This window comes from Schistocerca americana, chromosome 3 (assembly GCF_021461395.2).
Source record: "Schistocerca americana isolate TAMUIC-IGC-003095 chromosome 3, iqSchAmer2.1, whole genome shotgun sequence".
NCBI lineage: Eukaryota > Metazoa > Arthropoda > Insecta > Orthoptera > Acrididae > Schistocerca > Schistocerca americana.
The window spans coordinates 889,545,571-889,565,131 of NC_060121.1; the positions used below are offsets into that span (position 1 = coordinate 889,545,571).

Genomic DNA, 19,561 nt, shown 5'->3' on the forward strand with positions numbered 1-19,561 from the left:
CATGTGAAAATATGGTGCTGCAAGTGAAATGTTTCTTGCTTTGATGTCAATATGCTGTTAGTTGCTTGGTGGCACACGCTGATTTCTTTTGTGAAGTGGCTGTTGGTGTAAAGGACTAAGAAGGTTGGAAGTTTTCCATATAAAACACAATGGCTACTGAGAAGAAAGAACGTGCACAGCTGGTAAGGTTTTTTTATCATACCAGCACCAATAGCAGCACTGCACTACGTGAATAGGACTGACAAACACCTTTCAATAAATGGGAAAAAAAATGATTAAGAAATTTGAAGAAACTGATATTTAAGTGGTGCAGCAGGGATACAGAGGCAACCCATTCCCATGGCAGCTGTTTATGAATTTTCTGTAGCTACAGCCAGCAATGCAGCACATGCTTCAAATTCTGCAGCCAGTGCTCAAGCTGTGTAATGGGAATTCTCTCTCTCCTGGTCAACAGTTCAAAAGATTTTGCCACGCGTTTTACACAAGATTCAGGATGGGTACCTTTCGCCAGTGAATATTCTTCAGACAGATGAGGCACATTTTACTCTGCACAGTGCCGTGAATACACAAAATTGTCACATATGAGGTACTACTAAACCACATGTTCTGCAGGAACATCCACTGCACTCAGCTTACATGACTGTGTGGTGTAGTAAGATTTGACAAGCCTCTTCATTCTGGGCCCGTTTTTCTTCGAGGAGATGACACCTCATGGGCATATTAGGTGTACAACACAATTACAGCTTTGCAAAAATGCAACTGTGACCACACCACTATTTTCATCCAATATTGGCTGACACCACATGCCTCTCACCAGGTGAAAGATTTGCTTCGAGAAACCTTTGGTAACAAGCACATCATCTCTACGCAATTTCAAAATGCGTGGCCTTCCAGATTCCCAACCTAAATTCACACGAGTTCTGGGTACAGGAACATTTGGAAGATCATGTCAATCATGGATGTATCCGGGCTCTTCCTGTTCTGAAGGATAGCATACGACGACATATCGCACTGATTACACCAGATATGATGCGAGCAACTGTCGACCATGCAGTGTTACGGATGTAGCATGTTGCTGAGTAGGGAGACCGTATTGGACCCGTGTTGTAACTTGTGACCACACCTTAATAAAAGTGCCCGAACCACTGTTATCATGTGTGTGATTGTGCCTCCCCTTTTTCTGCACCCACATCACATTCTTATTTCTTGCAGTGCCATATTTTCACCTGGTGGCAGAAAGTAGAACTATTTTTTTTCCAGCATATTCTGTAAATGCACCAATTAATGAACATAACTACAATGTCTGTGTCCTGCAGTGTGCCAGTTACTGGTCAGCGATAAACAAAAAAAGAACAAAAAGTACAGTCTATTGGGCAGCCAGTGTGTGTGTGTGTGTGTGTGTGTGTGTGTACCAATGTTTCAGCCACTGTAGCAATTAATCATCATCACGGGACAATGCCGCATTCAAATCTTATGCAGTGTTATTTTGTCATGCTCTGTCAGTGTTACAGGGATGCCATTGATTTTTGATTGGATGGCACAAATGGAGAGCCAAGCATGGGTTTAGAGTAGTTATTTTTAGTGCCAAACCATAGTATTTTGCTGCTGTGGTGCCTATCTGCGCCTGACATAAAGCAGTACATTACACACTTAAGACCACTATGTTCATAGCTGCAACTGATGGGATAGCCTCACAAGCATTATTGGCCAGCAAGCTGTCTGCTGCTTGCTGGCAGCCAATAGTCATTGATGTAACTCGTGCCAGTATAACACTTTCCAACGTTGACTGCGTTGTATCTTTCCCTTGGTGGTAAGAGACTGCATAGCTGGTTCATAAACTAACTAAATGGCGAAGTAGCAGCTTAAGTGGCATACTTCCTAGAAATTTTATGTTCCTCTTTACCATATGTTAATATATGCATTTATCTTTTCCTCATCCGTGAAGCTCCTCTTTCATGATGGGGTCTACACAAAATGACAAATTAATGGGAAAAAAAAACAAGGCAATGTATGAGAAACAGAAATGTGCAGTATACAATTTGTGTATTAGTATGCTCTGAAAATATGAGATAGTTTTGTTACTAACAGAAAGGACGATGTATTCATTAATTTCTTTTCAAATGTAATTCAGTTAAAGAGTTTTGTATCAGTCTAAAGAGAGTACAGTTTCTGATGTTTGCAATGTCACTGAGTAAGATTTCCTCTTAAGTTACAACTTTATATATGTAGAATCAATTGAGAAAAGCAACACCATCACCTACAAAGGGACCGTGCATACTAAAATACTGCAGTATTCAAATGAACTTTTGGATTGAGGACAGCTTGTTCTGAAGATGGTCCCTATTTTTTAATTTTATAATATAAAGGAACAATTTCCCGAACTGTGTTCTGCGAAAAATGAATAAGTGCTCCGCAAGAAACTACTAATAGCACGGTTTTTATCACTTAGATTTTGATACTACTGATTATTTTTCAAAAATTTTATTACGGTTTCTGTGTTATTAGTTATGATTTAAAATTGGAGTAATCACTGAAAAAGGAAGTTTTTCCTCATTCTTTAAAATTTTATTAACCTTTAAAAGAAAAAAAGGGTTCTGTCAAAGTACAAGTATTCTCAAAGCCTTCCTTCTGTCAAAAGAAAAGTACGGGAACTCCTGATGTGTGGATATGGTCACAAAGGCACATTCAGTGTAGAAGGTTTGCAACATATTAAGAGACTTGTATACATTCCGTATTAATTTGTGTTTTGAAGTTTATGATCATCAGGTTTACAATTAGCGCAAATAAGTTGACCAATATCAGATTCTACACTGAGGTGGCAAAAGTCACAGGGTATCTATGTGTCAGACCTCCTTTTGCCCAGTGTAGTGCAGCAGCTCAACAAGTCATTTGAAGTACCCTGCAGAAATACTGCGATATGCTGCCTCTATAGCCATCTGTAACTGTGACAGTGTTGCCGGTGCAAGATTTTGTGCACTAACTGACCTCTCGATCGTGTCCCATAAATGTTTGATGGGAGTCATATTAGGGATCTGGGTGACCAAATCATTTGCACCAATTCTACAAAAGGTTCTTCAAATGAATCACAAACAATTATGGCCCAGTGACATGGCGCATCGTCATCCATAAAAATTATATAATTGTTTGGGAATATAAAGTCCATGAATGGATGCAAATGGTCTCAGAGTAGCTCCTACCAACAGAAATTGGGACTCATCAGAATAGGCCACAGTTTTCCAGTCATTTAGGGCCCAAGCTATATGGTGACGTGACCAGGAGAGGCACTGCAGGTGGTGTCGTGCTGTTAGCAAAGGCACTCTCATCACATGTATGGTCCCATAGCCCATTAATATCAAATTTCACCACACTGTCATAACTAATATGTTTGTCACATGTCCCACATTGATTCCTGTGGCTATTTCATTCAGTGGTGCTTGTCTGTTAGTACTGATAACTAACTGGTATTCTCGCCACACACTTTACACTGTGGATCTCAGACTATTGAATTCTCTAACAATTTTTATAATGGTATGTCCCCTGTGTCTAGTTCCAATTACCATTCCGTTTTCAAAGTCTTAATTCCCATTGTGCGGCCACAATCACATCTGATACCTTTCCACATGAATCGCCTGAGTACAAAAGAAAGCAGTGTCTTTTTATATCTGTATTCACGCATATTGCTATCCCATGATTTTTGTCACTTCAGTGTAACAGTTCTGTATAATTGGTTTTGTGTTCAAAGTCTTTTATGCTAAGTAAAAGTTTTATCTAACATATTTCCTAATGTGTGTTTCTCAGTCTGTGTACATTTACAGTGCTTGTCTACCTTTCCTTGATGTTCTTACCTCACTTCTGGCAAAATCTGTATTATATTCGCTATTGATTAGATGATGTGGACACACAAAAGTCTCACAGATAAGCATCAAAATATAGTAGTCTGTAACCATTAACTGCTTCTAATATGATAGTGTCAGCAACCAAGCTTGGCTAAATGAAGGGCATTTTTTATATAATACTACAGACTGAAGCTCTGTCTTGCTGAACTAGTGTTAAGCATTATTCAGCTCCTTGATAACAAGAGCAGCCAGACAGATGAGGTCAATTCAATGTATTAGCCTCTAAATCCAATGAATTCAGCCTAACAATATTTCAAAACATAGGGATAAAGAATGGAAGATTAAAAACAAATCTATTACGTTTACCTCAACAGGCTTTGCACACTCCACCAGCAAACATTAGCTCCCTGAAAAGGAATAACTATTCTGATTGTTATCACTAACATCTTGTGCTGAATCGCAATCGCTCTACGAGTCATTTTGCTTACAACTGTTAGAAGTTAGTGCAAATAAATGAGATATATACAGATCATCCTCCTAAAACATCAAGTGAGTGTTCTAATGATTCAATACAATGCAGAAACAAGCATTACCTCTTTCCGAATTTTGACCAGTTTCATTACATCCATTTCATATTGTATGTATCGAAGAAAATCTTCTTTGCATTTGGTTCTCCTCATCAGTTTGTACTCAAAATCTTTCCTTTTCTTTATAATTTGCCTGAAACAGGAACAAAAGTAAAACAAAAGTTGACTACAATGCACAATTAATGACCCTATTCACTGCCTCATCACAAAATATAGCTCGTTCTACTAATACTCCTAACAGTACAAATTTATTTTGAAAAATTTATATTCAAGGTCATTTTACAGAATCACTGTCTAATTTCTGCTGTTATTTCTACTGATACTGCTTGCTTCAACTTCCACTGCACTCCTTGGTCATTCAAATTTAAACTGGTCTTGTATATGTGGTTCATCTGTAATTATATGGAGTTATGTGACGTAGTTGAATTATCTTACAGTGGCATTTTGCTAGGATCATTATCATGAACAAAACATACCTTACTACTTGTTTTCTAAACAATAAACATGTCAAATCATTGTTGTCTTCAAACTCTGAATGTAGTTTGCAGATATTAAAGCTTCTAAGGGTCAACTATTTTAATTAATTTAAAAATGTTGCACAGTTTGTCATTCTGCTGTAAACATTGTCACAGAAGAATGTCATTAATGACAATGTTGTTGCAGTTTGCAAGTTTGTGGATATGAACCATGTTTAACTATCCACACGTTATAATCAGGGACTGCTGGAATGCTCACACAGAACACATTGAATATCTGAAAATAGAGTATCAAAGCTCTTCAGTGTAAGAGATACAAATGTCTGGTAATATCCCTCTTGGTGGCTTTCTCTTTGAGAAAGAATGAAAGGCAGTTTTTAAAGAAATTTTGACAATACATACATCTCAAAAGTAACAAAAAATTCTACCAAGTGCTACGTGATATCACTCTTCCACAAAAATTTTGCACTTTATCATTAGTGACTTTTGAATTATTACTTATTTGCGGCTGAAAGTAACATAAGTAACACACAGAAACAAATCATCAATATAACTGAAACCAAACAGATGTGACAGTTGCCCGTACGTTACGATCTTAATTCATCACATCAGTAAATGATGTTTTTGGAAAGCCTGTAACTGTGTCATTCATGCTTTAAATAACGAAAAGCTGCACCAGGTACATACTTTTTCATGTTTAGCACAACGCATTTTGAAAATTTATTCTCATTTTCAAGTGCACTTTTTTACAAAAATATTTTTTGCGACTTTTGCAGGTGTGAGTTTCTGTCTCTCTTGCACTGTAGTTCTCTTTTTTAGGTTACACAATAATCATAAAATAAGGTTGTATACATGGAAGAATCCTGGAGATACTAGAAGGTATCAGATAGATTATATAATGGTAAGACAGAGATTTAGGAACCAGGTTTTAAATTGTAAGACATTTCCAGGGGCACATGTGGACTCTGACCACAATTTATTGGCTAGGAACTGTAGATTAAAACTGAAGAAACCGCAAAAAGGTGGGAATTTAAGGAGATGGGACTTGGATAAACTGGCTAAACCAGAGGTTGTACAGAGTTTCAGGGAGAGCATAAGGGAACAATTGACAGGAATGGGGGAAAGAAATAAAGTAGAAGAAGAATGGGTAGCACTGAAGGATGAAGTAGTGAAGGCAGCAGAGGATCAAGTAGGTAAAAAGACGAGGGCTAGTAGAAATCCTTGGATAACAGAACAAATATTGAATTTAATTGATGAAAGAAGAAAATATAAAAACACATTAAATGAAGCAGGCAAAAGGGAATACAAACATCTCAAAAATGAGATCGACAGGAAGTGCAAAATGGCTAAGCAGTGATGGATAGAAGACAAATGTAAGGATGTAGAGGCTTATCTCACTAGGGGTAAGATAGATACTGCCTACAGGAAAATTAAAGAGACCTTTGCAGAAAAGAGAGCCACTTGTAAGAATATCAAGAGCTCAGATGGAAACCCCGTTCTAAGCAAAGAAGGGAAAGCAGAAAGGTGGAAGGAGTATATAGAGGGTCTATACAAGAGTGATGTACGTGAGGACAATATTATGGAAATGGAAGAGGATGTAGATGAAGCTGAAATGGGAGATACAATACTGCGTGAAGTGTTTGACAGAGCACGAAAAGACCTGAGTCGAAACAAGGCCCCGGGAGTAGACAACATTCCATTCGAACTACTGACGGCCTTGGGAGAGCCAGTCCTGACAAAACTCTACCATCTGGTGAGCAAGATGTACAAGACAGGCGAAATACCCTCAGGCTTGAAGAAGAATATAATAATTCCAATCCCAAAGAAAGCAGGTGTTGACAGATGTGAAAATTACATAACTATCAGTTTAATAAGTCACAGCTGCAAAATACTAACGTGAATTCTTTACAGACGAATGGAAAAACTGGTAGAAGCCGACCTCGGCGAAGATCAGTTTGGATTTCGCAGAAATGTTGGAACACGTGAGGCAATACTGACCCTACGACTTATCTTAGAAAATAGATTAAGGAAAGGCAAACCTACATTTCTAGCATTTGTGGACTTAGAAAAAGCTTCTGACAATGTTGACTGGAATACTCTCTTTCAAATTCTACAGGTGGCAGGGGTAAAATACAGGGAGCGAAAGGCTATTTACAATTTGTAGAGAAACCAGATGGCAGTTATAAGAATCGAGGGGCATGAAAGGGAAGCAGCAGTTGGGAAGGGAGTGAGACAGGGTTGTAGCCTGTCCCCAACATTATTCAATCCGTATATTGAGCATGCAGTAAAGGAAACAAAAGAAAAATTCGGAGTAGGTATTAAAGTCCATGGAGAAGAAACAAAAACGTTGAGGTTCACCGATGACATTTTAATTCTGTCAAGAGACAGCAAAGGACATGGAAGAGCAGTTGAACGGAATGGACAGTGTCTTGAAAGGAGGATATAAGATGAACATCAACAAAAGCAAAACGAGGATAATGGAATGCAGTCGAATTAAGTCGGGTGATGCTGAGGGAATTAGATTAGGAAATGAGACACTTAAAGTAGTAGCAAAATAACTGATGATGGTCGAAGTAGAGAGGATATAAAATGTAGACTGGCAATGGCAAGGAAAGTGTTTCTGAAGAAGAGAAATTTGTTAACATCGAGCATAGATATAAGTGTCAGGAAGTTGTTTCTGAAAGTATTTGTATGGAGCGTAGCCATGTATGGAAGTGAAACATGGACGATAAATAGTTTAGACAAGAAGAGAATAGAAGCTTTTGAAATGTGGTGCTACAGAAGAATGCTGAAGATTAGATGGGTAGATCACATAATTAATGAGGAGGTATTGAATAGAATTGGGGAGAAGAGAAATTTGTGGCACAACTTGACAAGAAGAAGGGACCGGTTGGTAGGACATGTTCGGAGGCATCAAGGGATCACAAATTTAGCATTGGAGGGCAGCGTGGAGGGTAAAAATCGTAGAGGGAGACCAAGAGATGAATATACTCAGCAGATTCAGAAGAATGTAGGTTGCAGTAAGTACTGGGAGATGAAGAAGCTTGCACAGGATAGAGTAGCATGAAGAGCTGCATCAAACCAGTCTCAGGACTGAAGACAACAACAACAACAACAACAACAACACAATCGAAAAATGGGACAAAGTAACTCTTGGGGCGATTTTTATATGACAATGTTAGAAATCGTTTTTTTTTCTGTTTGCTTACAAGTATTGTGCCTCCTCCATTAGAAAGAAAATATATATCACACAAAATCATCACTTACACTGCCTATTTTCATAATGAAAATAAGTTTCAAAGATACAATGACAGTACGGTTCCCCAAAGAGTTTGTATACAGAGGTTTTACATTTTTTGTGGATTACATTATTTATATTGTCAATTATAAAATTTATTTTGCTGTTACTGACCACTAAATTAACTAAATTATTGATCAACAAGGTAGAAAAAGACAGACAGCTACTTACTGCAAAGAAGACACATCAAGTTGCAGACAGGCCAATTAAAAAACACTTACACAAAGCTTTTGACCACAGCCTTCATCAGTTAAAGAGAGACCCACACCAGGAAGCACACTTCATGCACACACAAACGCCCATTCCAGCAATCTGGAGGGAACAGGAAGGGGAAGGGATAGTAGTGGGGAAAGAGACGAACGCTGTCTGGTAGAGTGTGCTGGGACTAGACTACCAACAGGTGCAACGTAAGGAGGCTGAGGAGGAAGGAGGTAGGGAAAAAGAGGACCAAAATAGGAGAGGAGCGGGGAAGGACGGGCAGATGAGTTGGCAGAGGGCTACAAATAAACAAGGTGGAAGATGAGAATGGGGAGGAGATGATAGGACAGAGGGGGTGGAAACTGTAGGGTGGAGGGTGTGGGGGCAGTATGTTACTGCAGGTGGAAGCCAGCGTACTTAAGAGAGTGGAAAATGTGTTTTAAGGATAACTCCCATCTGTGCAGTTCGGAAAAGCTTGTGGTGGAGGGAAGGATCCAGATGGCTCAGATAGTGAAGAAGTCAATGGAATCAACTGTGGCATGTTCAGCTGCATGTTGTGTCACAGGGTACTCTATTTTGCTCTTGGCCACAGTTTGGCGATGGTCGTTCATCCTGACAGACAGGTAGTTGGTAGTCATACCCGTATAAACAGCTGTGCAATTATTGCAGCAGAGCTGGTAAATGACATGGCTGCTTTCACAGGTGGCCTGGCCCCTGATGGTGTAGGAAAACCTGTAATAGGACTGGAATGGGAAGTGCTGGGTGGGTGGATTGGGCAGGTTTTGCACCTGGGTCTTCCACAGGGATATGATCCTTGTGGCAAGGGGTTGGGGCTGGGAGTGCCATAGGGATGGACTAGGATGTTGTGGAGGTTAGGTGGGCGATGGAACTTTACTTCAGGAGGGCTGGGAAGTATCTCGGGTAGGAGGGCCCTCATTTCAGGGCATGCCGATAGGTAATCAAGGCTGATGAATAAGCCAGTGAATATATTCTGTTTTAAGTGCTTTATGAAGATGTCTGCTATTGTACTAGATATGGGAAGTCATCTGGCTGTTTATAATCGTCACTGTGCAAAGAAATTGTAGTTGATAATTGGTTCTAATACCTCTATAAGTTCAATAACATCAGGTTGTGAACACTTTTTGCTTTAGTAAACTGCTATTTATTGCTGCAATGACTTCTTTAGAAGGGATATTGGAATATATGTTTCTGATGTCAAGAGATATAACTGTCTTATTGGACATCCATCCTTGTGTACTTTAGGTTGGTATCTTAATATGGGGTCTTTAGGGTTCCTGCAGTAGTTGCACACTGCAAAGATTACCGAAAATTATTTAGAAAGGTTATTAAGAAATCAAGAAAAATGCACATAATGTCAGAAATCAGTAATTCTGACACACATATAAGGCTATCTGGGACGTAGTGAAACAGGAGACATGACAACCAGCCACAGAACAGGATAACGTCACTTCTGAACTGAATGAAATGGCTAGAAAAGATGAGTGACGGGTAGCAAATGTGTTTAATAATCATTTGTTAAACATATTAGAAAGTGAAGGGACAAAAAGCTCATGAGAAAAATCACAGCAGTATGTTAAAAAAGTTCTCTCATAAAATTCAATCACATGAATGTATCACCAACTTCTCCTCCTGTCTTTAAGAAAATTATAAATTCTCTCAAAAATAAAAGCTGATTGTGTTTCCAATACAGTACTCAAGATTTATCCCTATACAGGGGTGGTCCATTGATAGTGACTGGGCCAAATATCTCACGAAATAAGCATCAAACGAAAAAACTACAAATAACGAAACTCGTCTAGCTTGAAGGGGGAAACAAGATGGCATTATGGTTGGTCCCCTAGATGGCGCTGCCATAGGTCAAACAGATATCAACTGCGTTTTTTTAAATAGGAACCCTCATTTTTTATTACATATTCGTGCAATACGTAAAGAAATATGAATGTTTTAGTTGGACCACTTTTTTCGCTGTGCGAAAGATGGTGCTGTAATAGTCACAAACGTATAAGTACGTAGTATCACGTAACATTCCGCCAGTGCGGATGGTATTTGCTTCGTGATACATTACCCGTGTTAAAATGGGCCGTTTACCAATTGCAGAAAAGGTCGATATCGTGTTGATGTATGGCTATTGTGATCAAAGTACCCAACGAGCGTGTGCCATGTATGCAACTCGGTATCCTGGACAACGCCATCCAAGTGTCCGGACCGTTCGCCGGATAGTTTTGTTATTGAAGGAAACAGGAAGTGTTCAGCCACATGTGAAACGTCAACCATGACCTGCAACAAATGATGATGCCCAAGTAGGTGTTTCAGCTGCCGCTGCGGCTATCCGAACATTAGTAGCAGACAAATTGCGCGAGAATCGGGAATCTCAATAACGTCGGTGTTGAGAATGCTACATCAACATCGATTGCACCCGTACCATATTTCTAAGCACCAGGAATTGCATGGCGATGACTTTGAATGTCGTGTACAGTTCTGCCACTGGGCACAAGAGAAATTAAGGGACGATGACAGATTTTTTTTTGCACGCATTCTATTTAGCGATGAAGCATCATTCACCAACAGCGGTAACATAAACCGGCATAATATGCACTATTGGGCAATGGAAAATCCACAATGGCTGCGACAAGTGGAACATCAGCGGCCTTGGTGGGTTAATGTATGGTGCAGCATTATGGGAGGAAGGATAATTGGCCCCCCATTTTATCGATGGCAATCTAAATGGTGCGATGTATGCTGATTTCCCTTCGTAGTGTTCTACTGGTGTTACAACAAGATGTTTCACTGCATGACAGAATGGCGATGTACTTCCAACATGATGGATGTCCGGCACACAGCTCGCGTGCGGTTGAAGCGGTATTGAATAGCATATTTTATGATAGATGGATTGATCGTTGAAGCACATTGGCCTGCACATTCACGGGATCTGATGTCCCTGGATTTCTTTCTGTGGGGAAAGTTGAAGTATATTTGCTATTGTGATCTACCGAAAACGCCTGACAACATGCGTCAGCGCATTGTCAATGGATGTACGAACATTACGGAATGCGAACTACTCGCTGTTGAGAGGAATGTCGTTACACGTACTGCCAAATACATTGAGGATTACGGACATCATTTTGAGCATTTATTGCATTAATGTGGTATTTACAGGTAATCACGCTGTAACAGCATGCGTTCTCAGAAATGATAAGTTTACAAAGGTACATGTATCACATTGGAACAACCGAAATAAAATGTTAAAACGTACCTACGTTCTGCATTTTAATTTAAAAAACCTACCTGTTATCAAGTAACAACTGTTAGTCTAAAATTGTGAGCCATATGTTTGTGAATATTACAGCGTCATCTATCACAAAGCAAAAAAAGTGGTCCAACTAAAAACATTCATATTTCTTTACACACTACACGAATATGTTATAAAAAATGGGGGTTCCTATTTTTTTTAAAAACGCAGTCGATATCCGTTTGACCTGTGGCAGCGCCATCTAGTGGGCCAACCATAGCGCCATGTGGTTTCCCCCTCCAAGCTGGACAAGTTTCGTTCTTTGTAGTTTTTTTAGTTTGATGCTTATTTTGTGAGATATTTGGCCTGATCACGATCAATGGACCACCCTGTATAATAAGCCCAGTCTTATCTGAAATATGTAATGCATCACCAACTCAAGCCTTTTTCCAGACAGACTGAAATGTGCCATTGTTAAATCTCTCTCTAAGAAAGGTGATAAGAGAGATGTCAATAACTATTCACCTGTTTAACTGTTGACAATTTCCAAAATTTTTGAGAAGGTGATGTTAAACTTAGCAACAGTAGTATCAGCAAATCACAGTTTGGGTTTCAAAAGGGTTGATCTACTGAGAATGGCATTTACATGTTCACTCATCAGATTTTACAAGCACTGAATAATATAATAGCACGCCAGTTGGTATTTTCTGCAATCTATCTAAGGTATCTGACTGTGTGAATCATAGTTTCTGCCTAGATTAATTTGAAGTTTTATGGGTTTGGTGACACAGTGGATGTCCTATCTAACCAAAAGAAGTAGTATTTCAGCAAATATAGTCTGGTGATAGAATTATGACTGGGGAAAAATCAAGCAAGGGGTTCCCCAAGGCCCAATCTTAAATTCATTATTGTTCCTCACATACGTAAACAATCTTCCATCTAATATACAACAAGCAGAATTAGTTCTTTTTGCAGATGACACTAGTAATTAATCCAAACATACATACAGCAACAGAAGAAATAGTAAACAATGTTTTTAAAAGTATCATTGACTGATTTTTTTGCGAATGATCTCACCCTCAATTTTTAAAAAAGAAAACATTCAGTTCTACGCATCTAGGAGTTTTACACCAGAGATAAGCGTAACACACGACAACTAAATAATAAAGAGAGTGGATACTTTAAACTTTTTATACGTCCATATTGATACGGATTTAAATTGGAAACTGCATATTTTGGAACTCCTGAAACAACTTAGTTCTGCTGCATTAGCACTTAGAATCATTGCAAATTTTGGGGAGAGACAAATCAGTAAATTGACGTATTCTGCGTATTTTCATTGAATAATGTCATATGGAATAATGTTCTGGAGTAATTCATCTTTAAGAAAGAAAATCTTCCTTGTGCAAAAGTGTGCTGCAAGAATAATATGTGGTGCTCACCCACAATCATCTTGTAGATGTGGAGTTGGGCATTTGACTAGTTTCACAGTATATTTATTCCCTCGTGAAGTTTGTTGTAAATAATCTGCAGCACTTCAAAAGGATTGACGATGTATATAACAACAACACAAGAAAAAAAATGGCCTTCATTCCACCACATTAAAACTGTCCTTAGCGCAAAAACAGATACACAATGCTGCAACTTAACTTTTGATATTTTGTCCAGTGTTATAAAATTTCTGACAGAAAACAAAGTAAAATTTGAAAACAAACTGAAAAAGTTTCTCCTTGACAACTCCTCCTTTTCCACAGAAGAATTTCTATTAAAGGATAATGGGTACGTCTTCCTAACTCACAACATTTGAAGACACTTAGAAATGTTCAAAATGCAACCACATGTGCAAATTAATTTGTGATGCGAATGTAAATGATTCATTCAACATCATCAAGATCTAACGAGCAAAACGATAAATGGAACATGAAACTAAGTAACTAACAAACTCCCGGTGATATATTTCTTTTCTATTCTGTCAGTCTGAAATGCGTTGACCTTAACTGTTCTTTGCTTCTGTTGTGGAATTGTTTTGTTGGATCTTTGTTCAGATCTACTACATTGTTTTCTGTAAAAATTTAAAAGGTTTTTCAATGTGTTCACTTTCTTTCATAATGACTTTTGTGTGGCTTATCTGCTTTTATGGCTGTTGCCTGATTTTCTCTAAGTTTTTTGTTTATATTGCCTATTGTTTTGAATCATTTTGTGGTGTCTATCGTTATCTTCATACCCAACTAATTCCTTCTCTATGAGTTTATTTAGTTTGTGACTTACAGCAGATTTATGATTGCTGTTTAGTTTTGCAATGTCTGTTGCATTCTTTTTAGTCACTATGACTGTTTTAATGTAAAAACAAAGATGAGGTGACTTACCAAACAAAAGCGATGGCAGGTCGATAGATACACAAACAAACACAAACAAACACAAACATACACACAAAATTCAAGCTTTCGCAACAAACTGTTGCCTCATCAGGAAAGAGGGAAGGAGAGGGGAAGACGAAAGGAGACTTTAAGTCTTTAAATATGTCTGCTTGTGTCTGTATGTGTGGATGGATATGTGCGTGTGTGCGAGTGTATACCTGTCCTTTTTTCCCCCCTAAGGTAAGTCTTTCCGCTCCCGGGATTGGAATGACTCCTTACCCTCTCCTTTAAAACCCACTTTCTTTCGTCTTCCCCTCTCCTTCCCTCTTTCCTGATGAGGCAACAGTTTGTTGCGAAAGCTTGAATTTTGTGTGTATGTTTGTGTTTGTTTGTGTGTCTATCGACCTGCCAGCGCTTTTGTTCGGTAAGTCACCTCATCTTTGTTTTTATATATAATTTTTCCCACGTGGAATGTTTCCTTCCATTATATTGACTGTTTTAATGTGTTCACAGACAGGTTTCTTTTTTCATTATATTTCAAACCTTTGTGTCATGGTTTAACTGTTTTCACTTTTTACTATGTCTATGTTGCTCTCTACTCCACTGTCGAAAGTCTGTGTGTTTTTAACGCTGTTCCCTATTATTCTGATATCGTTTGGATTTCAGGGTTTTTCAGTTTCTTACTGTGTGTGTCACAGATCTTAAGGTACACCTTACATACTATTTTATGAACTTTCTCCCATATAATGTTCAGTGTATTAGGGTCCAAGCTGTCGGCTATTTCTAATCAAATGTCCGAAAGTTATCTGATTAGAATGTCTTTTCTTCTTGTGCAACAGCTTTATTTCTGCATTTGACCAATACTGCTTCTATTTTCAACTTCACAATCTTTGTACAGTGACTTCTGTATTCTGGTTTAACATTAATGTCCTTTGGAATCAGACCTAACTGCTGAATTTTGTGTATGCAGTCATTTTGAAAACTTTCATTTTCATGTTTTTGAAATGTTATGTCACTTCCATTTCCAGTTAGGCACTAATAACTTAATTTCTTTAATCATAATCGATGTTTTTCAAAAGCATGAAACTGTGTCACTGAGTGAAATAATAATGAATAATGAAAAACTGCACAAGTGACTTTTTTTACGTTCTAACACAATGTATTTAGAGAACTTATTCTCATTTTCAAGTGCATTTGTCTACATATTTTTTTGTGGTGTTTGCACGTGTGGTTTTCCACCTCTCTTGCACTGCAGTTTTCTTTTTGATGTTATAATGCAATCGGGCAAAGTAAATCTTGGGACAAATTTTAAATGCTAATGCTAAAAATACTATAATTTTGTCTGTATGGTAACAAGTATTATGCTATAACTATTACAGAAAATATTACACACACATGCAAATCATCACTTACATTGCTTGTTGTTTTAATCAAAACATCTTATAGAGATATTATAAACACTACTGTTTCACAAAGAGTTTGTATTCAGCCAGAGGTGTTACATTATTTTCTGGATTGTTACCAACTTCCATGACAGAGTGTCAGAAAGGTTCTATATGATAGTAAAACCAATCTGCAGGAGCAAACGAATGAATAGTTTTGCATACTGACTGAGTTATTCATTCTTTCTTTTCGAGTGAAACAAGTCTGCAGCTTTTCTCTTTTGAGTGAAACCTATTTGTAGTATTTTCATTAATGAAACTAAAAGAGAAAACTGCGGTACACATAAATCACCCTAGACAGTAAGACTTAGCTCTGGGATACATTAAGGCATTATTAGAAATCTCAGGGAGCACACCAAAGTTAAGATATACATTATATATAATCATTTAATTTTGTACTGAATAGGCTAATTATTCTTTTCTTCATAATTTAAAACTCATTAATGTATTGGTGTGGATTAAGTTGTGTCAGATGCAATAGTGTGTAACTAATAAATCTGATGGCCAGTCCCTCAGAGTGGTGGCGGTGGTTGTTGTTGTTGTTGTTGTTGTTGTTGTTGTGGTCTTCAGGCCAGAGACTGGCTTGATGCAGCTCTCCATGCTGCTCTGTCCTGTGCAAGGTTCTTCATCTCCCAGTACCTACTGCAACCTACATCCTTCTGAATCTGTTTAGTGTATTCATCTCTTGGTCTCCATCTACAATTTTTACCCTCCATGCTGCCCTCCAATACTAAATTGGTGATCCCTTGATGCCTCAATATGCCCTACCAACCGATCCCTTCTTCTAGTCAAGTTCTGCCACAAATTTCTCTTCTCCCCAATTCTATTCAATACCTCCTCATTAGTTATGTGATTTACCCGTCTAATCTTCAGCATTCTTCTGTAGCATCACATTTCGAAAGCTTCTATTCTCTTCTTGTATAAACTATTTATCGTCCATGATTCACTTCCATACATGGCTACACTCCATACAAATACTTTCAGAAACAACTTCCTAACACTTAAATCTATACTCAATGTTAACAAATTTCTCTTCTTCAGAAATGCTTTCCTTGCCACTGCCAGTCTACATTTTGTGTCCTCTCTACTTCGACCATCATCAAGTTATTTTGCTCCCCAAATAGCAGTACTCATTTACTACTTAAAGTGTCTCATTTCCTAATCTAATTCCCTCAGCATCACCCGATTTAATTTGACTACATTCCATTATCCTCGTTTTGCTTTTGTTGATGTTCATCTTATATCCTCCTTTCAAGACACTGTCCATTCCGTTCAACTGCTCTTCCAAGTCCTTTGCTGTCTCTGACAGAATTACAATGTCATCGGCGAACCTCAAAGTTTTTACTTCTTCTCCATGAATTTTAATACCTACTCCGAATTTTTCTTTTGTTTCCTTTACTGCTTGCTCAATATACAGATTGAATAACATCAGAGAGAGGCTACAACCCTGTCTCACTCCTTTCCCAACCACTGCTTCCCTTTCATGCCCCTCCACTCTTATAACTGCCATCTGGCTTCTGTACAAATTGTAAATAGCCTTTCGCTCCCTGTATTTTACCCCTGCCACCTTCAGAATTTGAAAGAGAGTATTCCAGTCAACATTGTCAAAAGCTTTCTCTAAGTCTACAAATGCTAGAAACGTAGGTTTGCCTTTTCTTAATCTTTCTTCTAAGATAAGTCGTAACGTTAGTATTGCCTCACGTGTTCCAACATTTCTACGGAATCCAAACTGATCTTCCCCGAGGTCGTCTTCTACCAGTTTTTCCATTCGTCTGTAAAGAATTCGTGTTAGTATTTTGCAGCTGTGACTTATTAAACTGATAGTTCGGTAATTTTCACATCTGTCAACACCTGCTTTCTTTGGGATTGGAATTATTATATTCTTCTTCAAGTCTTAGGGTATTTTACCTGTCTCATACATCTTGCTCATCAGATGGTAGAGTTTTGTCAGGACTGGCTCTCCCAAGGCAGTCAGTAGTTCTAATGGAATGTTGTCTACTCCTGGGGCCTTGTTTCAACTCCGTCTTTCAGTGCTCTTTGAAACTCTTCATGCAGTATCGTATCTCCCATTTCATCTTCATCTACATCTTCTTCCATTTCCATAATATTGTCCTCAAGTACATAGCCCTTCTATAGACCCTCTATATACTTCTTCCACCTTTCTGCTTTCCCTTCTTTGCTTAGAATTGGTTTTCCATCTGAGCTCTTGATATTCATGCAAGTGGTTCTCTTCTCTCCAAAGGTCTCTTTAATTTTCCTGTAGGCAGTATCTATCTTACCCCTAATGAGATAAGCCTCTACATCCTTACATTTGTCCTCTAGCCATCCCTGCTTAGCCATTTTGCACTTCCTGTTGACCTTATTTTTGAGATGTTTGTATTCCTTTTTGCCTGCTTCATTTACTGCGTTTTTATATTTTCTCCTTTCATCAATTAAATTCAAAATATCTTCTGTTACCCAAGGATTTCTACTAGCCCTCGTCTTTTTACCTACTTGAACCTCTGCTACCTTCACTATTTCGTCTCTCAAAGCTACCCATTCTTCTTATACTGTATTTCTTTCCCCCATTCTTGTCAATCGTTCCCTAATGCTCTCCTTGAAGCTCTCTACAACCTCTGGTTCTTTCAGTTTATCCAGGCCCTCTCTCCTCAAATTCCCACCTTTTTGCAGTTTCTTCAGTTTTAATATACAGTTCATAACCAATAGGTTGTGGTCAGAGCCCACATCTGTCCCAGGGAAAGTCTTGCAATTTAAAACCTGGTTCCTGAATCTGTGTCTTACCATTATATAATCTATCTGAAACCGGTCTGTAACTCCAAGCTTCTTCCATGTACACAACCTTCTTTCATGATTCTTCAACTAAGTGTTAGCTATGATTAAGTTATGCTCTGTGCAAAATTCTACCAGGCAGCTTCCTCTTTCATTTCTTCCCCCAATCCATATTCACCTACTACGTTTCCTTCTCTCCCTTTTCCTCCTATCGAATTCCAGTCACCCATGACTATTAATTTTTCATCTCCCTTCACTATCTGAATAATTTCTTTTATCTTGCCATACATTTCATCAATCTCTTCGTCATCTGCAGAGCTAGTTGGCATATAAACTTGTACTACTGTGGTAGGCGTGGGCTTTGCATCTATCTTGGGAACAATAATGTGTTCACTATGCTGTTTGTAGTAGCTTACCCGCATTCCTATTTTCCTATTCATTATTAAACCTACTCCTGCATTACCCCTGTTTGATTTTGTATTAATAATCCTGTATTCACCTGACCAAAAGTCTTGTTCCTCCTGCCACCAAATTTCACTAATTCCCACTATATCTAACTTTAACCTATCCATTTCCCTTTTTAAATTTTCTAACCTACCTGCCCGATTAAGGGATCTGACATTCCACGCTCCAATCCGTTGAACGCCAGTTTTCTTTCTCCTGATAACAACGTCCTCCTGTGTAGTCCCCGCCCGGAAATCCGAATGGGGGACTATTTTACCTCCGGAATATTTTACCCAAGAGGACGCCATCATCATTTAACCATGCAGTAAAGCTGCATGCCCCTGGGAAAAATTATGGCTGTATTTTCCCCTTGCTTTCAGCTGCTCGCAGTACCAGCACAACAAGGCCATTTTGGTAAGTGTTACAAGGCCAGATCAGTCAATCATCCAGACTCTTGCCCCTGCAACTACTGAAAAGGCTGCTGCCCCTCTTCAGGAACCACAAGTTTGTCTGGCCTCTCAACAGATACCCTTCCATAGTGGTTACACCTATGGTACGGTTATCTGTATCACTGAGGCACGCAAGCCTCCCCACCAGCGGCAAAGTCCATGGTTCATGGGGGGGACCCCGAGAGGTTAAAATTTGGCTTTGTTACTGTTTTTTATCCGTCAGAGGTATATGAAGAAAAAACAGTAACAAAGCCAAATTTTAACCACCATTTGTAACCTGTTTTACTGAAAAGCTGTGATGACTGACGCCCATTAATTAGAAACCATTTGATCGCCTATATGCCTCACAGGGGTGTAGTTGGCATGAGGTGGAGGCCTGTTAGTGCAGAGGATGGATCTTGCACTGCACTGACAGCCAGGTTGGTTGGTTGGTTGGTTGGTTTAAACGAGGGGGA

General features: G+C 38.6%; 1 protein-coding gene across 1 annotated transcript in view; it reads right to left on the minus strand.

Moving 5' to 3' along the window:
* The window catches only part of LOC124605136 (U3 small nucleolar RNA-associated protein 6 homolog), a 116,970-nt gene that overhangs the window by 70,171 nt on the left and 27,238 nt on the right, over positions 1 to 19,561 (minus strand). Inside the window, exon 2 of the mRNA XM_047136619.1 lies at positions 4,430 to 4,556. Within this exon, the coding sequence (XP_046992575.1) occupies positions 4,430 to 4,556 (127 nt within the window). The remainder of the gene's footprint in view (positions 1 to 4,429; positions 4,557 to 19,561) is intronic.